The following is a 20,681-nucleotide window of genomic DNA, read 5'->3' as shown; positions in this document are numbered from 1 at the left end:
CCAGGTGTGTGTGTGCTTATCTCTACCTCCATCTCCTGTGTTTTGAAAAATATGATGAACCAACTCTTCTCTGAGCTTTGATTGTCTGCCGCTGAGGGAGAATTTCATCAACATGCGTTTCCACTAACCGACTGACGGCAGCAAAGTAAAACAAGCAGAAGAGATTTACATGTGATAACGGAGGTCCTTAAACCGATATGTGCCTCTTAATCAGCGCATATTTTCCATTTCTGCATCAGCTTTTGGCTTTTTTGGAAGATGAATGCACTCTTAGGGATTAGAAAGGTGTCATTTCTTTAATATTTTGCAGCTCAAGCAGGAAAACTGAAGTTGATGTAAAGCGCAGCTGACGGCTTTTGATGTTTCTTAATCACATATCAGTTTCATAAGCCAATGACCGTACTTTGGCCCCATTGCTCGGTGTGATGTGGGTTACTGTCTGCTGTTGAGGACTAGTTAGTATTTTTATAATGGAGGGTTTCAGTCCAGGAGGACCTTCTGGACAAGGCATTCACTGATATAAGACCTGACTTAAAAAGCAGTGTTTCTACAGTAGATTTTATGGTTATCAACAAGAAGAAATATTCTCCAGAAAAACTTTCAAACCTTGAAAAAAAGGTTACACTGGAAAACCACAAGATCTAAACTGGCGATAAGCAGGTGTGTCATAACGCTGGGTACTCAGTTTCTCAGTTTAAAAACATTTGTCATACAACAGGAGCCTGAATGTTCAAAGATTTTACAGTCCGACCAACATCTCAGTTGACATGAATCTGTGTCCTGGCACCAGAACCTGGTTTCCATCCCTGCAGTCTGCAAAGAAAAATGTGGCCTTGTTGGTTTAAACCAGCAGCCTCCAGAGGTGCATGACCTGCTGATGGTGAACCGGACAGTTCAGAACAGTTTGTCCAGTCCTAACACTTGCCCACACCCCGACACTCTGAGTGGGTTTAAGAACGTTCCCTTTCAATAAAGCAGAGATTTAACGCCGTTGCTTTGGCTGCTGTGTCAGCAGAAACAGGGAGGCAGAAGATGGATGGATGAAGAGCATTTCTCAGATCCAGTTCCGTCATGTCGGTTTGCTCTCTGATTCATTTGTGGTTTATCTCTCTAAGCTGTGTGAGAATCTCTGACGTGTGCGAGCAACAAGCTTCAGGTTTGGTATACATCAAAGGAAATTGGGTACAAAAAGATGGCTGCTGCTGCTAATCGGCCCCGACTGGATCATGTTTGATTGCATAAGGTATAATTATCTGATTAGAACTAATTCTGCAGATTTTTTTGTTTTACTCGTAGTAAAATTTCACATGTAGATTTAAGCATCGAGGGTTTTAAGCATACCAACCAATCACCATACAATAACAATATGTGAAAAAACTGCAAATAAATAAACTCAATCTATATTACTTTTCCTGGTTTCCATGGAAATTCTAACAAAATAATCTAATACTTCATATTTTGGGTAAAACCTTCAGTGTATTTGTATTTGTCCATCATTCCATGAACAAAATATGGACTTTTCCCAAACCGGCATTGATAACATCCATCCATCCATCCATCCATCCATCCATCCATCCGTCCATCCATCCATCCGTCCGTCCGTCCGTCCGTCCGTCCGTCCGTCCGTCCGTCCGTCCGTCCGTCCGTCCGTCCAAAACCCTGACCCTAGGTCCGTGAGTCATCAGTTCGTGACATAAATGTTGATCTGGAGCTATCTTTATCCCGACACACCCACACACACACAAACACACACTACTTTTGCGTGCAGTGTGTTGAGTTGTCATCCAAGAAGTAGACAGGCCCAACCTGTTCCTGAACAAACAGCGTGTGAGCGAGTGTTTGTGTGTTTTTATCAGGTCATCTCATTTTTCACTCTGACACCCTGAGAGCATTTCAATTAAAACAGAGATAGATGTTAGATTAACAGGGATCCATGACTGCCGTCGCATTTCCTGTGTTTACCTTTATAACATGTTGCACAATCCTGCTGTTGCTGTTGGGACTGAGTGATATCTGGGATATTAAGGTATTTACAGCCATGTAAAGAACAATTACTGCACTGCAGTGTTTTAGAAAGAAATCAGTGGAGGCCAGAAAACTGTGAAGTATAGCAAACAGGGCGGATTCCATGTGACTGAGTCTGTTTAAAACTGTCCTCCAGGTAAATCTGAACCTGGAAGCTGCAGGATGTGCTCAAGAAAAATATTGCATCGCTAGCAGAGGCACATTTTGCTCATCATTACATTTTTCTATTTTGTTGAATCTTGTATTGTTGTTTCCAGAGATCAAAACCTGCAGTAATTTAGAACATTTACATGATTAGATTTTTTTTATTTGGTCTATTTTATGTGATTCCTGTAACTACCGTAATTTTAGTTTAGCCAGTTTTGCACTGTATCTGTCTGTTTTCAAAATATATTATTTATCTTTCTTATTCTTTTTTTATTTAATGTTTAATTCTAGAAATATCTACTAGAGAAAATCAATGGTGTTAATTTGTTGTTTGGTACTTTAATGGTTACATTTGTTTTGTAGGGATACGGACGACAATCAATAGTGTTTCCTTAACAAAGTCCTGCTTATGTCTAACAGTCAGCTGTCTTCCGGTGCACATTAATCTCTTTGTCATGTTTTGATTGTTTGCCAATTCTTGGCCCGGTGGGGTTCTGATTTTGATCCTGTAAAGCACTTTACATGGAAAGATGTTTCTGCTGGTTTCACCTCCTTTAGATGCTTTTATGGATTTGGGCATTAGTCCAAAAGGAAATTTATCTAGAAAACCTTCAACTCTTGTCGGCAATTATCCACAAGACCCTCCTTCTGCTCAATATTTAGTGCATGTATGGGTCAATGTGTGTCTTTCAATAACTCTGCAGACCAGACGATTCAGCAAATTATGTTGAGAATATTGAAGGTTTGGGATTTTAGCTGTTTGGAAAACTGCAAAACTGTGGGAGAAGTGAGGCTCAGAGAAAAAGATTAAAAGGAGCAGGAAAAAAATAAATGAGGCATGAACATGGACGGATGTTGATCGCTCTGCAGTACCAAGGGAGGAGAGAAGTACACAGGAGAGGAGAAAGGAAAATAAGGATGTCGGGGAGTATGGGAAAGGATGGGGTGTCAATGCAAGGATGGTGAATACATGAGTGGGAAAGGACAACGACAGGAGGAGGAAGGAAGCACCTGGGAAGAGTGAGTGGGAGGACAGAAGGAGAGATGGAGATGCAGACTGAGGAAAGGAGAGAGAAAAGTAAGTAAGAAAGATGAGATGAAAGGAAGGAAGGAAGGAATGACGACAAGAGAAAGAAATGAATGAAAACAGTGAAAAGAGAATAAAGGCCAGAGGACCAGAAGGGATCAAGATTTGGAAAAGTAGGAATGAAAATGGAAAGAAAGGAAAAGAGCAAACGAAGGGAAAAAAGAACGGAGAGGAAATAAAGGAGAGAAAAAGCTGAAGAGTTTATTTGTTGAAGTTGTGATTGTAAGTTGTTATGTCCTTGTCCAGATGTGGAGAGTTCCCTCTGAGGCTCCAGCTAATGGGCTGGCCCCTCAGCCAGCTGTCAGCCAATCAGGGACACTTACAGCTCAGCTGTGTTGTTTCTGTGACATCACAGCAGGGAGCCGGCCAATGGGAACTCAGCCAGAGGCACAAAGTTCAAAGCAAAGACATCATCAGTTTCATTGAGAGGATTTTATTCCTGTTTCAGCACACTGGGAGAACGTTCTCCATGTTAAGAACTTGGAATAAACTATTCATTTATCTCAGAACTGTCAGTGTTGGACATGTGATCATATTTAGACAATCTTTTCAGAACCGGCCCAAAGTTGTGTGGGGTCCAAAGGAGAATTTCATCTGGGGGCCTATTTAACTTCAATCATCTACCAGTCATCACAGCATCATGAATCATTCACACTTTGTTTCGGTAAATTCATCTAACGAACGGTTCCTTAAATCCACAGTCCTGGTGGAGAGTTTAAATGTTGACAGCAGTAAAGAAATTATGACCCACCCACTGTGTTCGGTGTGCAGCACCAAAATAAATGTCAGGGAGGAAAAGGCCACGTTTAGCATGTTGGACTAAGAAGGAACCATTGTGCACTTGACCCCAGCAGAGACAACTAGCAACAATGAATCAACTTGAGCCGATTTTCTTTGAGATCTGAGCTGCTGATTTTCTCTGATCCCTTTTTCCAAGGCTGTAAAACAAGTAGTTTCAGAGTCAAAAGGAATAAATTTACAAGTATTTTCCTCCTCATCCATCAAAGCTAAAATCCCTCACCTGTATCTGATTTTTACCAAGCGCAGTCCGTTCTGTCGGCAGATGATTTAATGGGCAGAAAATGGTGGGAGTTCTTAGTTTTGATGCATTTAATGAGCAGGGAAATAATTTACTGCTGATTAGTTTAGAGCCAATCTCTGGCCCATTGATTGGTGCTGACTGTCAAACAACTCATACACTGCCAGTTCTTTTAAACCTGAAAAAAATGCACGAAGCTCTTTTAAATATCGATTTTACTTAATGGTTTCATCTTTATAAGCTCTTGATTTCAAATACAAAGTTTAGACATTTTCTGGTTTCCTCCTACTATCCTGGAATCAGAAAGCAGGTTTGCTTCTGACTTGGGCCGGCTCTGAGTCTGTCCCTGAAGTCAGCAGTTAGGACAGATGCAACCAGAGCGCAGACCTCCGCTAAGGCAAAAGGGTCATTGATGCATGCCTGTATTTATCTACTGGCCACTGCATGTCAGCTGCTGACAGGCTGAGGAACCATGTGGGAACTCCAAGACTTTGCACCATGGTCTTGCAATGATTAAAAAGCAAATCCTGGATCCAGGTGGTGCTCCAAATCACCACCAAAATTTCATCTGAAAATGTCATCCGAATCTGTTCAGAACCTTTTGAGATATTTTGCAGATGGACAGACCAAAGCCAACAAAAACCTGACTTCCATACTAAGTAAAGGTGACCTCAGATACTAAACCAGATGTTCTGTTTGATCATGTTCCTGGTTTCTCCTTGCCTATCTGAAGATGTGCTAACATGGCTTCACGCAGCTATTGCTTAAAAAAGTAACAGCTTTGACTCGATCTGCGCTGCATTCTCTCTGAGTAACGTGTGTCACTGAATCAGGTCAGGTGTGGAGGAGAAGCCTGCAGGAAACACCCCAGCCCGCTGCCCGTCAGCCTGCAGGGCGATGTGAAGTCACAGTGCCAGGAACTATTTGCAATTTACGCTTCAGAGGCAGATTTCTTTAGAGGGCTTACTGACCTTTGACCTCTGAATCATGAGCTGTCAGAGTTTGTACCTGTTGGATGTTGCTTGTTTTTAATGTGTAAACAGCTGGGGGCGGAGAACAGAGCCTGCATATCTTCATTCCTTGCTGGCATGTTCTGCCACAGTTGAGCTCCTCTAACTCACTGCTTCTTGGTTGTGTCACACCTCTGCACTCCTCCCTCAACACTTCATGAAGTGTTGAAGTTGAAACTTGACTGTGCAACTTTACCCGAACAACACCTCAGAGGGTGTAACAGTGGAACATCGGCACGCTTTTTAAGAATGAACTCATCCACAACAGGTGGAGGCCTTTTAATGGAGCTTCAAGCTAACTTGGGAGAGTTAGCTTGAAATATTTTAAAAAATCACAAACTGGGCAATACAATTCAGCTCATTTGTTCTTGAAGGTGACACATTATACTTCCTTTTAAACATTTGGGATTGGCCTATGGGCTATACAAAACACTTGTTAATTACATTTTTTGCACAAAATCATTGTTAGATAATGAGATTTCACCTCCTTCTTGTGATGTCACAATTACACAGCTTTTGAAACTGCGTGTTTTCTAGACAAAAATGAAACTTTCATTTATAGCGAAAAAATGGCTGACTGGGTTTTTGTTTTTTGCGTTTGGACTGTTTGTAGAATCATTTGAGACCCAAATGGAAATATAAAAACGATCAAAAAGTGAATTTTGCATAATAGGTGCCGTTTAATATTCCTTTGTTTCTCTCAGGGTTTCTGACCAGTCTGAGGTTTAGGGGACAATTAGATTTCCATATAGGGTCAGAATGGTTTGGATTCCCTTAATGAATGAAATCATTTGAACATGACTTTTTTTCTGATATTAACTTTTGTTTAATGATTATAAATATCTAAGTGTAACAAATAAGTAAAAACATGAAATCTGTAGGGGAGTAAATACTTTTTAGGGCACCTGCTTGAATATTGTAAGAACATAAAGTATATTGTTAAAAGAATCAACTAAGTAATCCTGTCTTTTCTAAGGTAGAAGGTTGTGCTGACTCTGTTATTTTACATTAATTTCCTCACGTTGAAGCAGATTTATTTTGCATTAAAAACGCTGAACTGTTTTGCTGCCAAGGTAGAAACAGCAACATTTAGTGGCCGTTGGATGGACTGTGGTCAACTTCCTGTCCTGCATTTCTCTGCTTTCAGTCTGCCAGGGAATGAGCAACCAGCTGACTCTGCTGGGCACTCGTGAGTATCACTATGGCAACATGAAGAGGATGTACTCCAACTGCAACATCGTCCTTGAGAACCTGGAGATTACCTACACTCAGGAGCACCAGGACTTGTCCTTCCTCGAGGTGTGTCTGATTTCCTTAGGATATTTGTGTCATCATCGTCCGTCAGTCTCAGGTTGTTCAGGCGGAAAGTGCTGCTGATTCTCTCTCCTGAATGCAACAACTAACCTCTCTGCTGCCCTTTATCTGAAGAACAATCCATGCCATGTTTCAGATGAAGCTCCTGATAAAGTTTCTAAAGACCGAACATCTGACGTCTCACATTGATCATATCACTTCCAGGTCTTCTTTCTTTTGAAGATTACATTTTTAAATGATTTTTATTTGCAAGCAAAGCTGCGTCTTTGTAGAATTTAAAAAATCCTGATCCAGCCGTAATTTCTATTTTATTTCTAAAAAGCCAGATTTTCGTCTAATCTTTGTGAAGTGATTTTGATCTGAAGGTCTGTTCTTTGAACTTTGACCTCTTTTCATTCATGCTCAGGCCAGCACTGAACCATTTACCAACCATTGAATCATTTAGGCATAAAAAGGCTCCTAAACTCAAGAGATGCCCCTGTGTTCTGTCGACACATAAAAAACAAATGAGCAAATAACTAATTTTAAATTTGACCTTTAGGCAGATTGTCAGAAAGACATTTTTTTAGTTAAATATTTTAAAAACACCAGTTCAAAAGTAGGAAAACAGGATTTTATTTCCTCATCACATAGTTTTATGCCTGTTTTTCATTTCAGTGGCTTCACTCTTGACAGCATCCTGAATGCTTGAACTGATGACACATCAGTTTATCTTTCTGATCTGATCATTACCTGATCACTTGCAGGCACTCGTAGAGAATGGAAATGTTATTCCCAGATGGTCAATTGATGCATTAATATGGAAAATAAATGAGATGATATCACAGAAAATAATGTACCCAGCTATGACACAGCAGAACATTGTGAATTTCCACCCCATTGATCCCAGTATACACACACAGTTCAAACAGAAATGTGACCCACATCCTTCAAAGACAGGACCTGATCTTAAAGTATCGAGCAAATGTTTACAGACCCTTCTCTCTGTCTCTTCAGTCCATCCAAGAAGTTGGTGGCTACGTCCTGATCGCTATGAACGAGGTGGCAACCATCCCACTGGTCAACCTGCATCTGATCCGGGGACAGAACCTCTATGAGGGCCAGTACGCCTTACTGGTCATGTCCAACTACAACAGGAACCACTCGTCCCCGACACTCAACTACACCAGCGGGCTGATGCAGCTGCAGCTGAGCAACCTGACGGGTGGGTGCAGCAACATCTACAGGGATCACACTTCCAGATGGGGGATGTTACATACACAAGCACTCTCAGAGCAAGGTTTCCCAGCAAATACACAGTTTAGGACAAGAAAGGGTTACATTGCACACACACACATCCTTGAGGAGTTTTAAAACCCGCAGGATTGCGCAAATAAAGGTTTGTCAGTTGGAGGTTCTTGGCAGCGAATCTGGTGGGTGGAGCTGCAGCATCGTTTAAAGGCTTTCTTTCAACAGCACATTGAGATCTGGCTGCAGGAATTAGACCACTCCCTGGCACTTTCTGCCTCATGAGGTAGGATGTTCAGCTTGATTGGTCTGGTTATCTGTCACACACCTGCTGCCAACACGTGGCTTCATAATGGTTAGATAATGGCTTGACTGGTTTGGTGACAGAAACACTGGTGAATGTTGGTACATCAATTTATGTATTTCTCTTTAATTACCACAAAATGTTTTACAGAAGCAGAAACATTTTGTAAAAAAGTAACATTTCCAGTTAGAAATGTTTCGAGAAATGGAACAACCACTCTGCATCTTGTATCAGAATCTAGTTTGGTGTCTTCTGGATGCTCTGCTTCATCACAAACAGATGTCCTAGAAAAAGAGGAAAATACTTTGTGGAAAGGTTGAAGAAACTGTTTTTAGATCATCTGCATTTCGCATGTCACAGATTAGGTAGATTCAGATCATGGTTTTCAGCTGTTTATATGTCTGAAATATGCATATGTATTCACCCCCCTAATGAACTGAATGAAATTCAGTTCAACCAATTCAGAAGTCACCTAAATGGTAGTAGAGTCTCACTGTGCTCAAGAGGGGCTCTGGTGAGATGAAACTAAAGTGTCTACATGCATCACTCTGAACACACTGCACCCATCAGCAGGACAGGAAAGCTGCTCAGAGTTGATGGGAAGATGTATGAAGATAAATCCAGGACAGACCTGGAAGAAAACCTCTTAGAGGCTGCAGAAGACTGGAGACTGAGGTGGAGGTTCACCTTTCAGCAGGACAACCACCTGAAACATACAGCCAGAGACACAATGGATGGTTTACATCAAAACAGGTGTGTGTTGGAATGGCCTAGTCAAAGTCCAGGCTGAAGTCCAACTTGGAATCTGTGAAAAGAAGTTGAAATCACTCTTTTCAGACACTCCTCATCCAATCTGACTGAGCTGACAGAAGAATCTGTCTGTAGATGTGCAAAGCTGGAGACAAACTCCAAAAGACCTTCAGCCAAAGGGGGTTGTAAAGAGACCTGACTCAAGGGGGCTGAAAACAAATCCATGCCACAATTTTTCATATTTGTAAAAAAAAAAAAAAGAAAAAAGGTTTAAAAGCCTTGTATGATATTTTCTATCAGAATTAAGTTCTACTTTGTGTTGGTCAGTTATATTAAGTCCTAGTGGAAAACACAAATATTTGTGTTTCTTTGGCAAGTTCAACAAGTATGATTAGAAAATTTAAAATCCAGTCAAGTTACTGATGTCATGTTATTTTTTGTCAACCCTGCATGTATTTTTATAACGGCTGAAATGAAACATTAGTAATCTGTTTATTATTGCCTGATTAAATCTGTATTTTTACAGATGTTCATGGTTCCATTTTATTTGCCTCCCCACAGAGATCCTGTCAGGAGGAGTGAAGGTCAGCTTTAATCCTCTTCTGTGCAACATGGAAACCATCAATTGGTGGGATATCGTGGACAAAACCAGCAATCCCAGCATGGATTTAAACCTGGACACGTTTGAACACCAATGTATGAAAAACAACTTTAAATATTCATTCAACATAAATATTCAATATTCTAAATATTCACCTCTGTCCTTATCCTGGCTGTATGTCATCGGTTAATATGAACGCATGTGCAGGTAAGAAGTGCGACCCTGGCTGTTTTAACGGGTCGTGTTGGGCACCTGGACCGGATCACTGCCAGAAATGTAAGTCTTGCACTGTTTTCTTGTACAACCAAACATCCTGTCTGTCTGTATTGAATGAGATTGTCCTTTATGACTCTGTTAGTCACCAAGCTGCTGTGTGCTGAGCAGTGCAGCAGGAGGTGCCGCGGTCCCAAACCCATCGACTGCTGCAACGAACACTGTGCTGCTGGCTGCACCGGACCCAGAGCCACAGATTGTCTGGTCAGTATCAGTTCTGTCGGAGTGGTGTGGACCAGTTCTGGGCTCAGCTTGGATTCTTATTATTATGATCAGAATAAAAAGTACAAAAATACTTAACATTCTGTGGTTCCCTTCATTTTCTGCTCCAGATGTTGCTTAGACACAAAAACAGGATTATTTTTTCTTATAGATTTTGTCATGAATGCTATTAATAATCACCTCACATAACTAAAATTTGGGATTTTTTTATTTGTATTTTAAATCCTTTTAAATCCTGTTTTTGTGATGACAGTCTTCATTTTTCTCTTTTACTTTAAGAAAAAAGAAAGAAAAACCGTGGTTTTTAGGGGGTAATATCAGATTGAAAGCGGTAAAAATTGGCAGCAACATTGACACAAATAATATTTTTGTTTTTTGCAAGAACAAGTTTTTAAAAGATAGTCTTTTCCTTCCTTTGTAGGTAAATTAGTAGATTTACGGTTACTGAAAATAATCACCTTGTGTAAAATTATTCTTATGCCTGAATGACCCCTTAAAATTTATATATATATATATATAGTCAGTCAGTCATTTTCTACCGCTTATTCCATAGTGGGTCGCGGGGGAGCTGGTGCCTATCTCCAGCAGTCTATGGACGAGAGGCAGGGTACACCCTGGACAGGTCGCCAGTCCATCGCAGGGCAATGCGATATATATATATATATACAGGTCCTTCTCAAAATATTAGCATATTGTGATAAAGTTCATTATTTTCCATAATGTCATGATGAAAATTTAACATTCATATATTTTAGATTCATTGCACACTAACTGAAATATTTCAGGTCTTTTATTGTCTTAATACGGATGATTTTGGCATACAGCTCATGAAAACCCAAAATTCCTATCTCACAAAATTAGCATATTTCATCCGACCAATAAAAGAAAAGTGTTTTTAATACAAAAAACGTCAACCTTCAAATAATCATGTACAGTTATGCACTCAATACTTGGTCGGGAATCCTTTTGCAGAAATGACTGCTTCAATGCGGCGTGGCATGGAGGCAATCAGCCTGTGGCACTGCTGAGGTCTTATGGAGGCCCAGGATGCTTCGATAGCGGCCTTTAGCTCATCCAGAGTGTTGGGTCTTGAGTCTCTCAACGTTCTCTTCACAATATCCCACAGATTCTCTATGGGGTTCAGGTCAGGAGAGTTGGCAGGCCAATTGAGCACAGTGATACCATGGTCAGTAAACCATTTACCAGTGGTTTTGGCACTGTGAGCAGGTGCCAGGTCGTGCTGAAAAATGAAATCTTCATCTCCATAAAGCTTTTCAGCAGATGGAAGCATGAAGTGCTCCAAAATCTCCTGATAGCTAGCTGCATTGACCCTGCCCTTGATAAAACACAGTGGACCAACACCAGCAGCTGACACGGCACCCCAGACCATCACTGACTGTGGGTACTTGACACTGGACTTCTGGCATTTTGGCATTTCCTTCTCCCCAGTCTTCCTCCAGACTCTGGCACCTTGATTTCCGAATGACATGCAGAATTTGCTTTCATCCGAAAAAGGTACTTTGGACCACTGAGCAACAGTCCAGTGCTGCTTCTCTGTAGCCCAGGTCAGGCGCTTCTGCTGCTGTTTCTGGTTCAAAAGTGGCTTGACCTGGGGAATGTGGCACCTGTAGCCCATTTCCTGCACACGCCTGTGCACGGTGGCTCTGGATGTTTCTACTCCAGACTCAGACCACTGCTTCCGCAGGTCCCCCAAGGTCTGGAATCGGCCCTTCTCCACAATCTTCCTCAGGGTCCGGTCACCTCTTCTCGTTGTGCAGCGTTTTCTGCCACACTTTTTCCTTCCCACAGACTTCCCACTGAGGCGCCTTGATACAGCACTCTGGGAACAGCCTATTCGTTCAGAAATGTCTTTCTGTGTCTTACCCTCTTGCTTGAGGGTGTCAATAGTGGCCTTCTGGACAGCAGTCAGGTCGGCAGTCTTACCCATGATTGGGGTTTTGAGTGATGAACCAGGCTGGGAGTTTTAAAGGCCTCAGGAATCTTTTGCAGGTGTTTAGAGTTAACTCGTTGATTCAGATGATTAGGTTCATAGCTCGTTTAGAGACCCTTTTAATGATATGCTAATTCTGTGAGATAGGAATTTTGGGTTTTCATGAGCTGTATGCCAAAATCATCCGTATTAAGACAATAAAAGACCTGAAATATTTCAGTTATTGTGCAATGAATCTAAAATATATGAATGTTAAATTTTCATCATGACATTATGGAAAATAATGAACTTTATCACAATATGCTAATATTTGGAGAAGGACCTGTATATATATATATATATATATATATATATATATATATATATATATATATATATATATATATATATATATATATATATATATATATATATATATATATATATATATATATATATTCCTCTTCCTCCTTAGCTAACAGAGTTTGGTACTCTTTGTTTCATCATTAATACTGTTATTATTTTATGCTGTTTCTCACACCCATTGCTCTTTGTTCCCACCCGCAGGCTTGCAGGGACTTCAATGATGAAGGAACCTGTAAGGACACCTGTCCTCCTCCAAAAATCTACGACCGCACGACACATCAAGTGGTGAACAACCCCAACACCAAGTACACCTTCGGAGCCGCCTGTGTCAAGTCCTGTCCTCGTAAGTACAGTAAAGCGTCTTCCCAACATGACATCATCAAGCACCTATAGTGTCCCCTGTAGGTCACAGTGAGTATTACATGTAAAATCACTTCAGGTGAGAAATTGATGCAATGGAAATATTTGAGGTTCTTAAAAATGCAGCTTTTACTGGACAGGAAATGGGTCAGATTATATCTCTCCTGCAGCTGCTGACCCTCCACTCAGGTTTCTTAACCATCATTTTTTTAATTAATTTATTTTCTCACCTCATACCTACACACAGGCTCTGATATGTACACCCATACCCAGTGCTATGTTGTTCAATGTACTTCAGCAAGTTGCGTCTTAACCACATACTTTTTCTAGCTATCAAGAAGTTGCTATGTTAATTCTGACTGGATTTTAAACGGATCGTAGTTTCATTTGGACATCTTGCTGTTCATCTGAGAGGAAGAATCATTTGTAGATAGTCCTCCTCTCTGCAGTACACCATTACTGCTGCCTCTGAAACAACCCGCAGCATGATGTTGCTTCCACCATGCTTGACAGTTGGTTCACTGTTCCCTGGTTTGAAAGTCTCACCCTGACTCCCTCAAACAAACTTCTTGTTAATGTGGACAAACTGCTCTTTGTCTTGTCTGACCCTAAATCTTCTCTCATGGAGATGTTTGGCTTGTCAATGTGGGCAGCTGCAATTTCCAGTCCAGCTTGAAGGCTTGACTTCTGAAGCAGGAGCTTCTTCTTAGTTGAGCGGACCCTCGGTCCATGTTGATGTGAAACTGACTTGACTTTGGACCATGACTGGTGTTCCAACAGTTCCAGCTGGTTTGTTCTTTGATGCTTCTTTCGTTGTTTGTGAACATCTAAACCCATTTGTCTCTTCTTCCTTCGCAGATAACTACGTGGTGACAGAGGGCTCATGTGTTCGCTCCTGCAGCACAGGAATGCATGAGGTAGAAGAGAGGGGGATCCACCGCTGCAAATCATGTGATGGAGTCTGTCCCAAAGGTATCCACACACACACACACACACACACACACACATCCAATTAAGCCCAGAGCCAAATCCCTGAGTGGGTCCTGTTTCACCTGCAGCGTGTGATGGAGTCGGATTGCTGACCAACACCATCGCCGTCAACTCCTCCAACATCGACTCCTTCTTGAACTGCACCAAGATCAATGGGGACATCATTCTACTTGAATCCTCCTTCAAGGGGTGAGAACATTTTCACCTTTTTCTTCCTAAATCTGCCTGAAGGTGAAATAAAGCTCCTTCCCTCTGATTAATCAATCCATGCCCCTGGATTTAGTAGCAGGTATTCTGTCTGAAAACAAACAGCAGATCAGTATTTGGGTTCCGGCTCTAAACCAACCTTCAAACCTCTGATCTGTTGCAGAAAATTAGACCTTGTCTTACAGGTGTGAGTAAACACCTGCTGGACCACAGAACCTCTCAGGTCGAGTTCTCACAGCAGGTTTTTATGAGCTGGCAAATATCTTTCATCAATTTTTCTTCAGTGAGATCACTCTTTTATATTACATTTTATATAATATAATTTCTTTTTATTATTAATTTAGAGCCGGGGTCTGCAGCCTGCGGCTCCAGAGCCACATGTGGCTCTTTGACCCCTCCACTGTGGCTCTTATGAAACCCAATAAGAAATGTTCTTAATTATAAAGTCTGTTTTATGCAATGTCTGTATAGAACATCTACAACAGAAAGGTACAAGGCTTTTAAAAGTAATTTCATGTTTTAGATGCTTCATATTTTTAAGAGGGCTGCCTCTCTGTTCATGTTCCAGATTTATGGGATTCATTTTCTTCTGAAATCCAAAAAAACATTTTAGTAAATGTACTTATTACCAAAAACATTTCTTATTTAGTTCATGCTTATAAAATTAATCATTTTTTGATGCTTTAGACAGATTTTATTTCGTAGCAGTGGAGGGTGAGGGGATCTTTGAATTGAAAAGGTTTCTGACCCCAGACTCAGATATTTTCTTATTAGTTATTAATATTGTTCAAACTGAGGGACCCAGAAATCCATCACAGTTATGATCTTTCAGGAGAACGTAGTTTTAAATGGGTCTGAACTGAACTTGAACTGACCATGTTTGAATCAAGCTAATGAAGCTGGGCCAATGAATGTTTGAGTGTGATCCATAAATCCCTGATGGGATTTAGAGTCACACCAGCCAGAACTTCCTGTTTTATTACATGTTATGGTTTGAAGATGGTCCAGTGTTAGTTGACCTTAATTTAGATCGGATGAAACGACCCTCACCCCCTGACCTCAGCGAAAACATTCAACAGCTGCTGCACACATCAGCACCGGTATAAAAGTCCATTTCACCCGCTCACTGTTGCCAGGTTCTTTAATCCCGGTCTTGTATAGTTTCGGGCTTTTCTAGTTGAATTTCCTGGACCTTCAACATCAACTGCTTTTCTTTTTTGTTACTGTGATCAGTTTGACGGAAGCTGATTCTGATCATCTCTGATGATGATGATGATCATGTAAAGACTGTTTTGATTGGCTGTTTTAGGGACCCACACTACAACATCGGGCCCATGGATGCTGAGAAGCTGAGGAACTTCAGGACAGTGAAGGAAATCACTGGTAGGTCTTCAGTGAAGATTAGTTTAGCCTTAGCATCAGGAAACCTGTTTGCAGAGATCATCTAGAGGAGGAGCTCAGAGATGCATTTTGTTTCTTGGTTTTGCAGGTTATCTGATGATCACGTCCTGGCCCGACAACATGACGTCTCTGTCGGTCTTTGAGAACCTGGAAATCATCAGAGGAAGATCAGCTGTTCAGAAGTGAGTTTCTCTGTCTGTCTCTCTCTCTCTCTCTCTCTCTCTCATTGACGTGTTCCTCTCAGCCAGTACAGTTTTGTGGTGGCCAATGTGGTGCATCTGCAGTGGCTCGGCCTGCGCTCCCTAAAGGAGGTGAGTGCTGGGAATGTGATACTGAAGAACAACCCAGAGCTGTGCTACACCCACACCATCAAGTGGTCCCAGTTCTTCAGATCTGCGGCCCAGGCCAACCGCACCAACACCGACATGTGCAGTGAGTTCTGAGATGGTGTTTGGTTCGCTCGAACCTTTAGTGAAGCAAATATCGGAGAAATGGTCCGATGTTGATACGATATCTGCCTTACACAGAGCAGGAGAATCAAACCTGTCACCACGAGTGCTCTGAGGACGGCTGCTGGGGCCCAGGGCCCACCATGTGCGTCTCCTGTCTACATGTGACTAGAGGGGCCCACTGTGTGGCACACTGCAACTTGTTTCAGGGGTGAGAGCGGCAATCTGCACATTAGCCAAAAATTATCACGTTTTCATGATTTAATGGAGTCCTTTTACTATTTTGTGCGCATATTTTTTTGCATGCATGTTTTTTTTGTAAACGCTTAGTAGTGCTACAGAGTGAGCTGGACTAGTTATATCCCTGTTTCTTCCTGCAGAGAACCCAAAGAGGCCCAGATCAACGGCAGGTGTGTTCAGTGTCACCACGAGTGTTTGCTGCAGACCGGCCGCCTGAGCTGCCGGGGCCTGGTGAGTCCAGACCAAACGCCTAGAACATTTAGCCAATTTTCAAAAAGATTACAGCTTTTACATTTTAATTCAGAATCAATTTCTTTAAAGGATACAGAAGAAAAATACTGAAGATCCAAAAATATACCTGATCTGAAATTCTATAGAAATTGCCAGAACTTTGCATGACTTTCTGTTATCATGAAATCCTTTCTTGTGCAGGGTCCAGCTAACTGTTCCGAGTGTGCACATTTTAAAGATGGCCGCCAGTGTGTCTCCCACTGTCCACATGGCGTGCCGGGAGACGGAGACACTCTGATATGGAAATACGCAGATAAGACAGGCCAATGCCAGCTGTGCCACCAGAACTGCAGCGAGGGGTAAAACAACATTACCGTAAATTCGTCGTACAACTTTCTAAAACTTTAAACCAACAGAAAGAAGAACTGAAGGTTTATTTTATTAAAAAATGTGTTTGCAGGTGTTCTGGTCCTGGACTGTCTGGATGCAAAGGGTAAAACTACATAGTCTTTAATTGAATTTAATTGAATTATGTCAACTTTAGTAAACATGATTTTGACTTATTCAGAGATTTTAGTTTTCTATCTAGTGGTGGATGTTGCACACATCAGGGCTTGGTCACCAGTGTAGAACCTGTCTGTAGAGATATTTGTGGTGCCAGTGGGCCATGGTGGATTTCCAGTTTGTTTGTTATGCCTGCTGTTTGCCTGACACTGGACACCTCCAGTAGACACCGGGACAGTTTGCAGAGACAGATTTTAAACGAATCAACGCTGGTTAGACTTAAGGATTACCCTTACCGGTCCTCATCCTGTTACAGATAGGTTCAGTTCAGGGAGTGAGCTGCTTCCCCCGGCGGATGGTTTTGGGATTATGAGAGGAGGTTAATCAAAGCAAGAGAAAGCAATCTCATTTAGTAAATGCTGTTGGTTCTTGGAAACCAGCCCTTTGAACAATACAGCTGTTAGTAAAGTCTGGTGGTTTTACTCTTGTGCCTCTAGTGGCAAATCAAAGTATTACAAGAACAAACACTTTACTTACTTGCCTTTCAGGGCAAAACTAAACTAAAACTTGCAGCTAACTTCTAAAGTCATGACAAAAAGATCATTTGGTTTGAGTTAGAAAATAAGTCTGTAAAAATGTTTTTTTTTCACCTGACTTTAAGTGCTTCCCTATTCATGGATCAGTGCACAGGTTTTATATTGCATATGCTGCTACATGATTTACACAACTACCACTCAAATAATGTTACTGGACCTTATGCAAAACTATGAAAGCTCTCTGTCTGTGCTGATGAAGGGTTATCCACCTCGGCATGCTGAATGCTTGAACTGGCAGCACTCAACCTACTTTCCAGTCATTTTGATTGATCTGACCACTTGGTGGCACCCAAAGGGCGTTAAAATGTTAGTCCCAGACTGTCAGTTGATGCTTTAATAAAAACAAAAATGCTTGAGCATGTTTGCTTGGATGGATGGTCCTGGAAATTTACTCATTCAATATTTTTTGGTGCTCTTTCTTTTCAATTAGTGGTACCGGACACTCCTCGTTGGCAGTGGTAGTGGTTAGTGGACTTCTGATTACTGTAATTGTGTCACTGCTCATCCTGGTGTTGCTACGGCGACAACAAATTAAAAGGAAGAGGACTTTACGCCGCCTGCTCCAGGAGAAGGAGGTGGGTAATTACTCTTAAAACACAACTCTGGCGTTAACTGACAGAACGATTAGAACGAGTCAAACAAAGACAAACTCACTGACTTTACAACTGATTGTTTCTGATGTTGTTGGACGTTTTGTAGCTGGTGGAGCCGTTGACTCCGAGTGGTCAGGCCCCCAACCAGGCACACCTGAGGATCCTGAAGGAGACAGAGTTCAAGAAGGACAGAGTGCTCGGCTCTGGGGCCTTTGGGACCGTCTACAAGGTACCCATTTTTGCTAAAAGTAGAACCCCACATCAGGATGACTAATTTTTTACTTCAGCTCTCCACTGGCGGGGAGAGCTGAAGTTCTTCCTATTTCTCTGAAGAATTAACCTATTTTATTCATTTCTTTTAAGGGTTTATGGATCCCTGATGGAGAAAACATCCGGATTCCGATTGCCATCAAAGTTCTCAGAGAGGCCACCTCACCAAAAGCCAACCAAGAAGTTCTGGATGTAAGGTTTTCCTTTCCTTCTCTGCTCAGGAGCAGTTTGAAACTCAGTCATGGTTGGGTTCCGACTTTAATCATAAGCTGTTCTGGCTTATATTTTAGGTCTTAAATGGTAAATGGCCTGTACTTGTATAGCACTTTATCAAGTCCCCAGAAACCCCAAAGCACTTTACCCTACGATCAGTCATCCACACATTCACACAATGACAGTGTGAGCTACATTGTAACCACAGCTGCCCTGGGGCAGACTGACAGGAGTGAGGCTGCCATACAATCGGCGCTACCGGGCTCTCTGACACCAACGACGCCCAAGGACACAACGACTGAGACTTTAACAGTGTTGGATCCTTCGTTTAGAAAGAACATGGTTATAACGCTGCTTTGGAACGATTCCCCACTGCGAGAACTGGTGTTTAATGAAATCCTGACTGAGCTTATTGTTGATGTGCTGGAGGGAGATGTCATTCATTAGCAGAGCAGAGAAGCTTTGGTGGATTTACATTCTGTTGGCGATTTTAGACATGTTTTATACAAATCCTGGAAATTCAACAGGACTGAACCCAGTTTCCTGTTGGTGTCCTGATGGACACTCCTGCCTCTGTCCTTTAATACTTCATTTAAAGGCTCAAACCATAGACGTCAAGCTGTTGTACGTCAAAACAGGTCACATCTTTACAGCATCACCAATTAGCTGATTGTTTGTACGATCAGATAAATGCCATAAATGAGGCATTACACAGTTGACATCTCTAGTTTTCTTAAATATCTGTTTTAAGGATGATCCAAGGCAAATGATCCTAAACCACAGTACAACAGCATATGTTGAACTGGAAATGAAAGGACTGTTTTTCCCAATAATAATACAAAGAAAATACTGAGAGCTTCTCTCTGTGTCACAAAAAGGAAAGTGAACATAGAGGTAAATGATTGGATGAACTGCGGTTTGACAGTTTGTTGAGTGAAATGTTTTCTGTATTAATAAGATTATCCAGTTCAAAGGTGAACGAGACTGGAGTCAGAACAATGCCACAAAGTAAAGATATTTAGATGTTGAGGGCCTCAGTCAGGAGGGATGCCTGCTGCAACATCTCCGCATAGGCAGATGCTGTTTGGTGCTCCTGCACAACCTGAAGCTCACTGAAGGACAAGCCCCACAAACCATGAAGCACCCCCACTGTGCTACACAGAAAACATCTCCTTGTTAAGCCAGTAACGTTGGAAGGATTCAAGGCTAAATGTTTTCTCATCAGAGAATAAAACGTCTTCCACCTTTGACTTTCCCATGTTTGGTGCTGCCTTGGAAAATCCAGACTGGCAATTTTGTGGTGTTGAAAGTAAAGTGGCCTTTGAAGTTGTTTCCTCATAGATACCATCTGATGGTTACTGGGCTTCAGTCAGCACCAGTAATGGCCTTAATTGGGTCGAGGATCGCCCGGTGTCTTAACAAATAGCCAATCGGATCCTGCAACTCAGCGCAAGTGAAATGTTCTTGTAACCAGATAAACCTGTTTTCTCATAAATATCTGTTGGGTTCTTCTGTTTGACTGTTTTTATTTTTAATGGATGTGTTTCAGTGAAACAGAATATTTTCAAAGTTTTCCTCCGCATAGGGACTTATACACAGTTACAATTTTTTCTTTATTCTTCATATTTATTGAAGGAAAAATGATCATTACTCATATCTCTCAGGGAAATTTCTTTAGTCCAACAAACACTGTTTGCTTTATAAAGTGTTTCTCTATTAAAAATGAACTGCATACGACCGGATGAATGTGTAAAAATGCTCCCACTGCGCTGCTGCGTTCCTTCTGTTTCTGGACCGCTGGTGTTTTTGACCCTGCCGGGTTTCTCTGCAGGAGGCGTTCGTGATGGCGAGCATGGAACACCCTCATGTCTGCCGCCTGCTGGGGATCTGCCTGACGTCCGCCGTGCAGCTGGTCACTCAGCTGATGCCGTACGGCTGTCTGCTGGACTACGTCCGACACCACAAGGACCACATCTGCAGCCAGTGGCTCCTAAACTGGTGTGTTCAGATTGCCAAGGTGAGCCCAGTTAATCTCTCTGTTCTGCTCCCATTAATCCTGCTGAGGCTCGTTAACCTGAACGCATCAGGATGATTTTCAGCTTAATGAAGGACCGTTAATCTTTTCAGTCTTGTTTAGATGCTGGGAAAATGTAAACTAGGTCAAGAGATTAGATTAAATCTGTTTGTTCTGCCTCAAATGTCCCGGGGAACTTTTCTCAACAATTTAGAAAAAGTTAAAAACAAGGAGGGAGATACTGAACCAACACCATATAATAACCTGGATAAAATAGAAGGATTTATTTCACATTTCCTTTTTATCTAATGTTTAGTT

General features: G+C 41.6%; 1 protein-coding gene across 7 annotated transcripts in view; it reads left to right on the top strand.

Moving 5' to 3' along the window:
* LOC124858134 (melanoma receptor tyrosine-protein kinase-like) overlaps positions 1–20,681 on the top strand; it is a 42,487-nt gene that overhangs the window by 13,372 nt on the left and 8,434 nt on the right. For all 7 annotated transcript variants that reach the window (XM_047349972.1, XM_047349969.1, XM_047349975.1 and 4 more), the window contains 19 exons: positions 6,456–6,607; positions 7,619–7,826; positions 9,465–9,599; positions 9,712–9,780; positions 9,863–9,981; positions 12,497–12,638; positions 13,514–13,627; positions 13,714–13,834; positions 15,162–15,235; positions 15,342–15,435; positions 15,498–15,685; positions 15,781–15,913; positions 16,083–16,173; positions 16,375–16,532; positions 16,634–16,666; positions 17,704–17,848; positions 17,973–18,095; positions 18,230–18,328; positions 20,181–20,366. In XM_047349972.1, coding sequence (XP_047205928.1) covers positions 6,467–6,607; positions 7,619–7,826; positions 9,465–9,599; positions 9,712–9,780; positions 9,863–9,981; positions 12,497–12,638; positions 13,514–13,627; positions 13,714–13,834; positions 15,162–15,235; positions 15,342–15,435; positions 15,498–15,685; positions 15,781–15,913; positions 16,083–16,173; positions 16,375–16,532; positions 16,634–16,666; positions 17,704–17,848; positions 17,973–18,095; positions 18,230–18,328; positions 20,181–20,366 — 2,373 coding nt within the window. In that variant the 5' untranslated portion in view covers positions 6,456–6,466. The remainder of the gene's footprint in view (positions 1–6,455; positions 6,608–7,618; positions 7,827–9,464; positions 9,600–9,711; positions 9,781–9,862; positions 9,982–12,496; positions 12,639–13,513; positions 13,628–13,713; positions 13,835–15,161; positions 15,236–15,341; positions 15,436–15,497; positions 15,686–15,780; positions 15,914–16,082; positions 16,174–16,374; positions 16,533–16,633; positions 16,667–17,703; positions 17,849–17,972; positions 18,096–18,229; positions 18,329–20,180; positions 20,367–20,681) is intronic.

This window comes from Girardinichthys multiradiatus, chromosome 21, assembly GCF_021462225.1.
Source record: "Girardinichthys multiradiatus isolate DD_20200921_A chromosome 21, DD_fGirMul_XY1, whole genome shotgun sequence".
Taxonomy (NCBI): Eukaryota; Metazoa; Chordata; class Actinopteri; order Cyprinodontiformes; family Goodeidae; genus Girardinichthys; species Girardinichthys multiradiatus.
The sequence above is the reverse complement of the archived record's forward strand: the minus strand, read 5'-3'. Positions and strand labels throughout refer to the sequence as shown.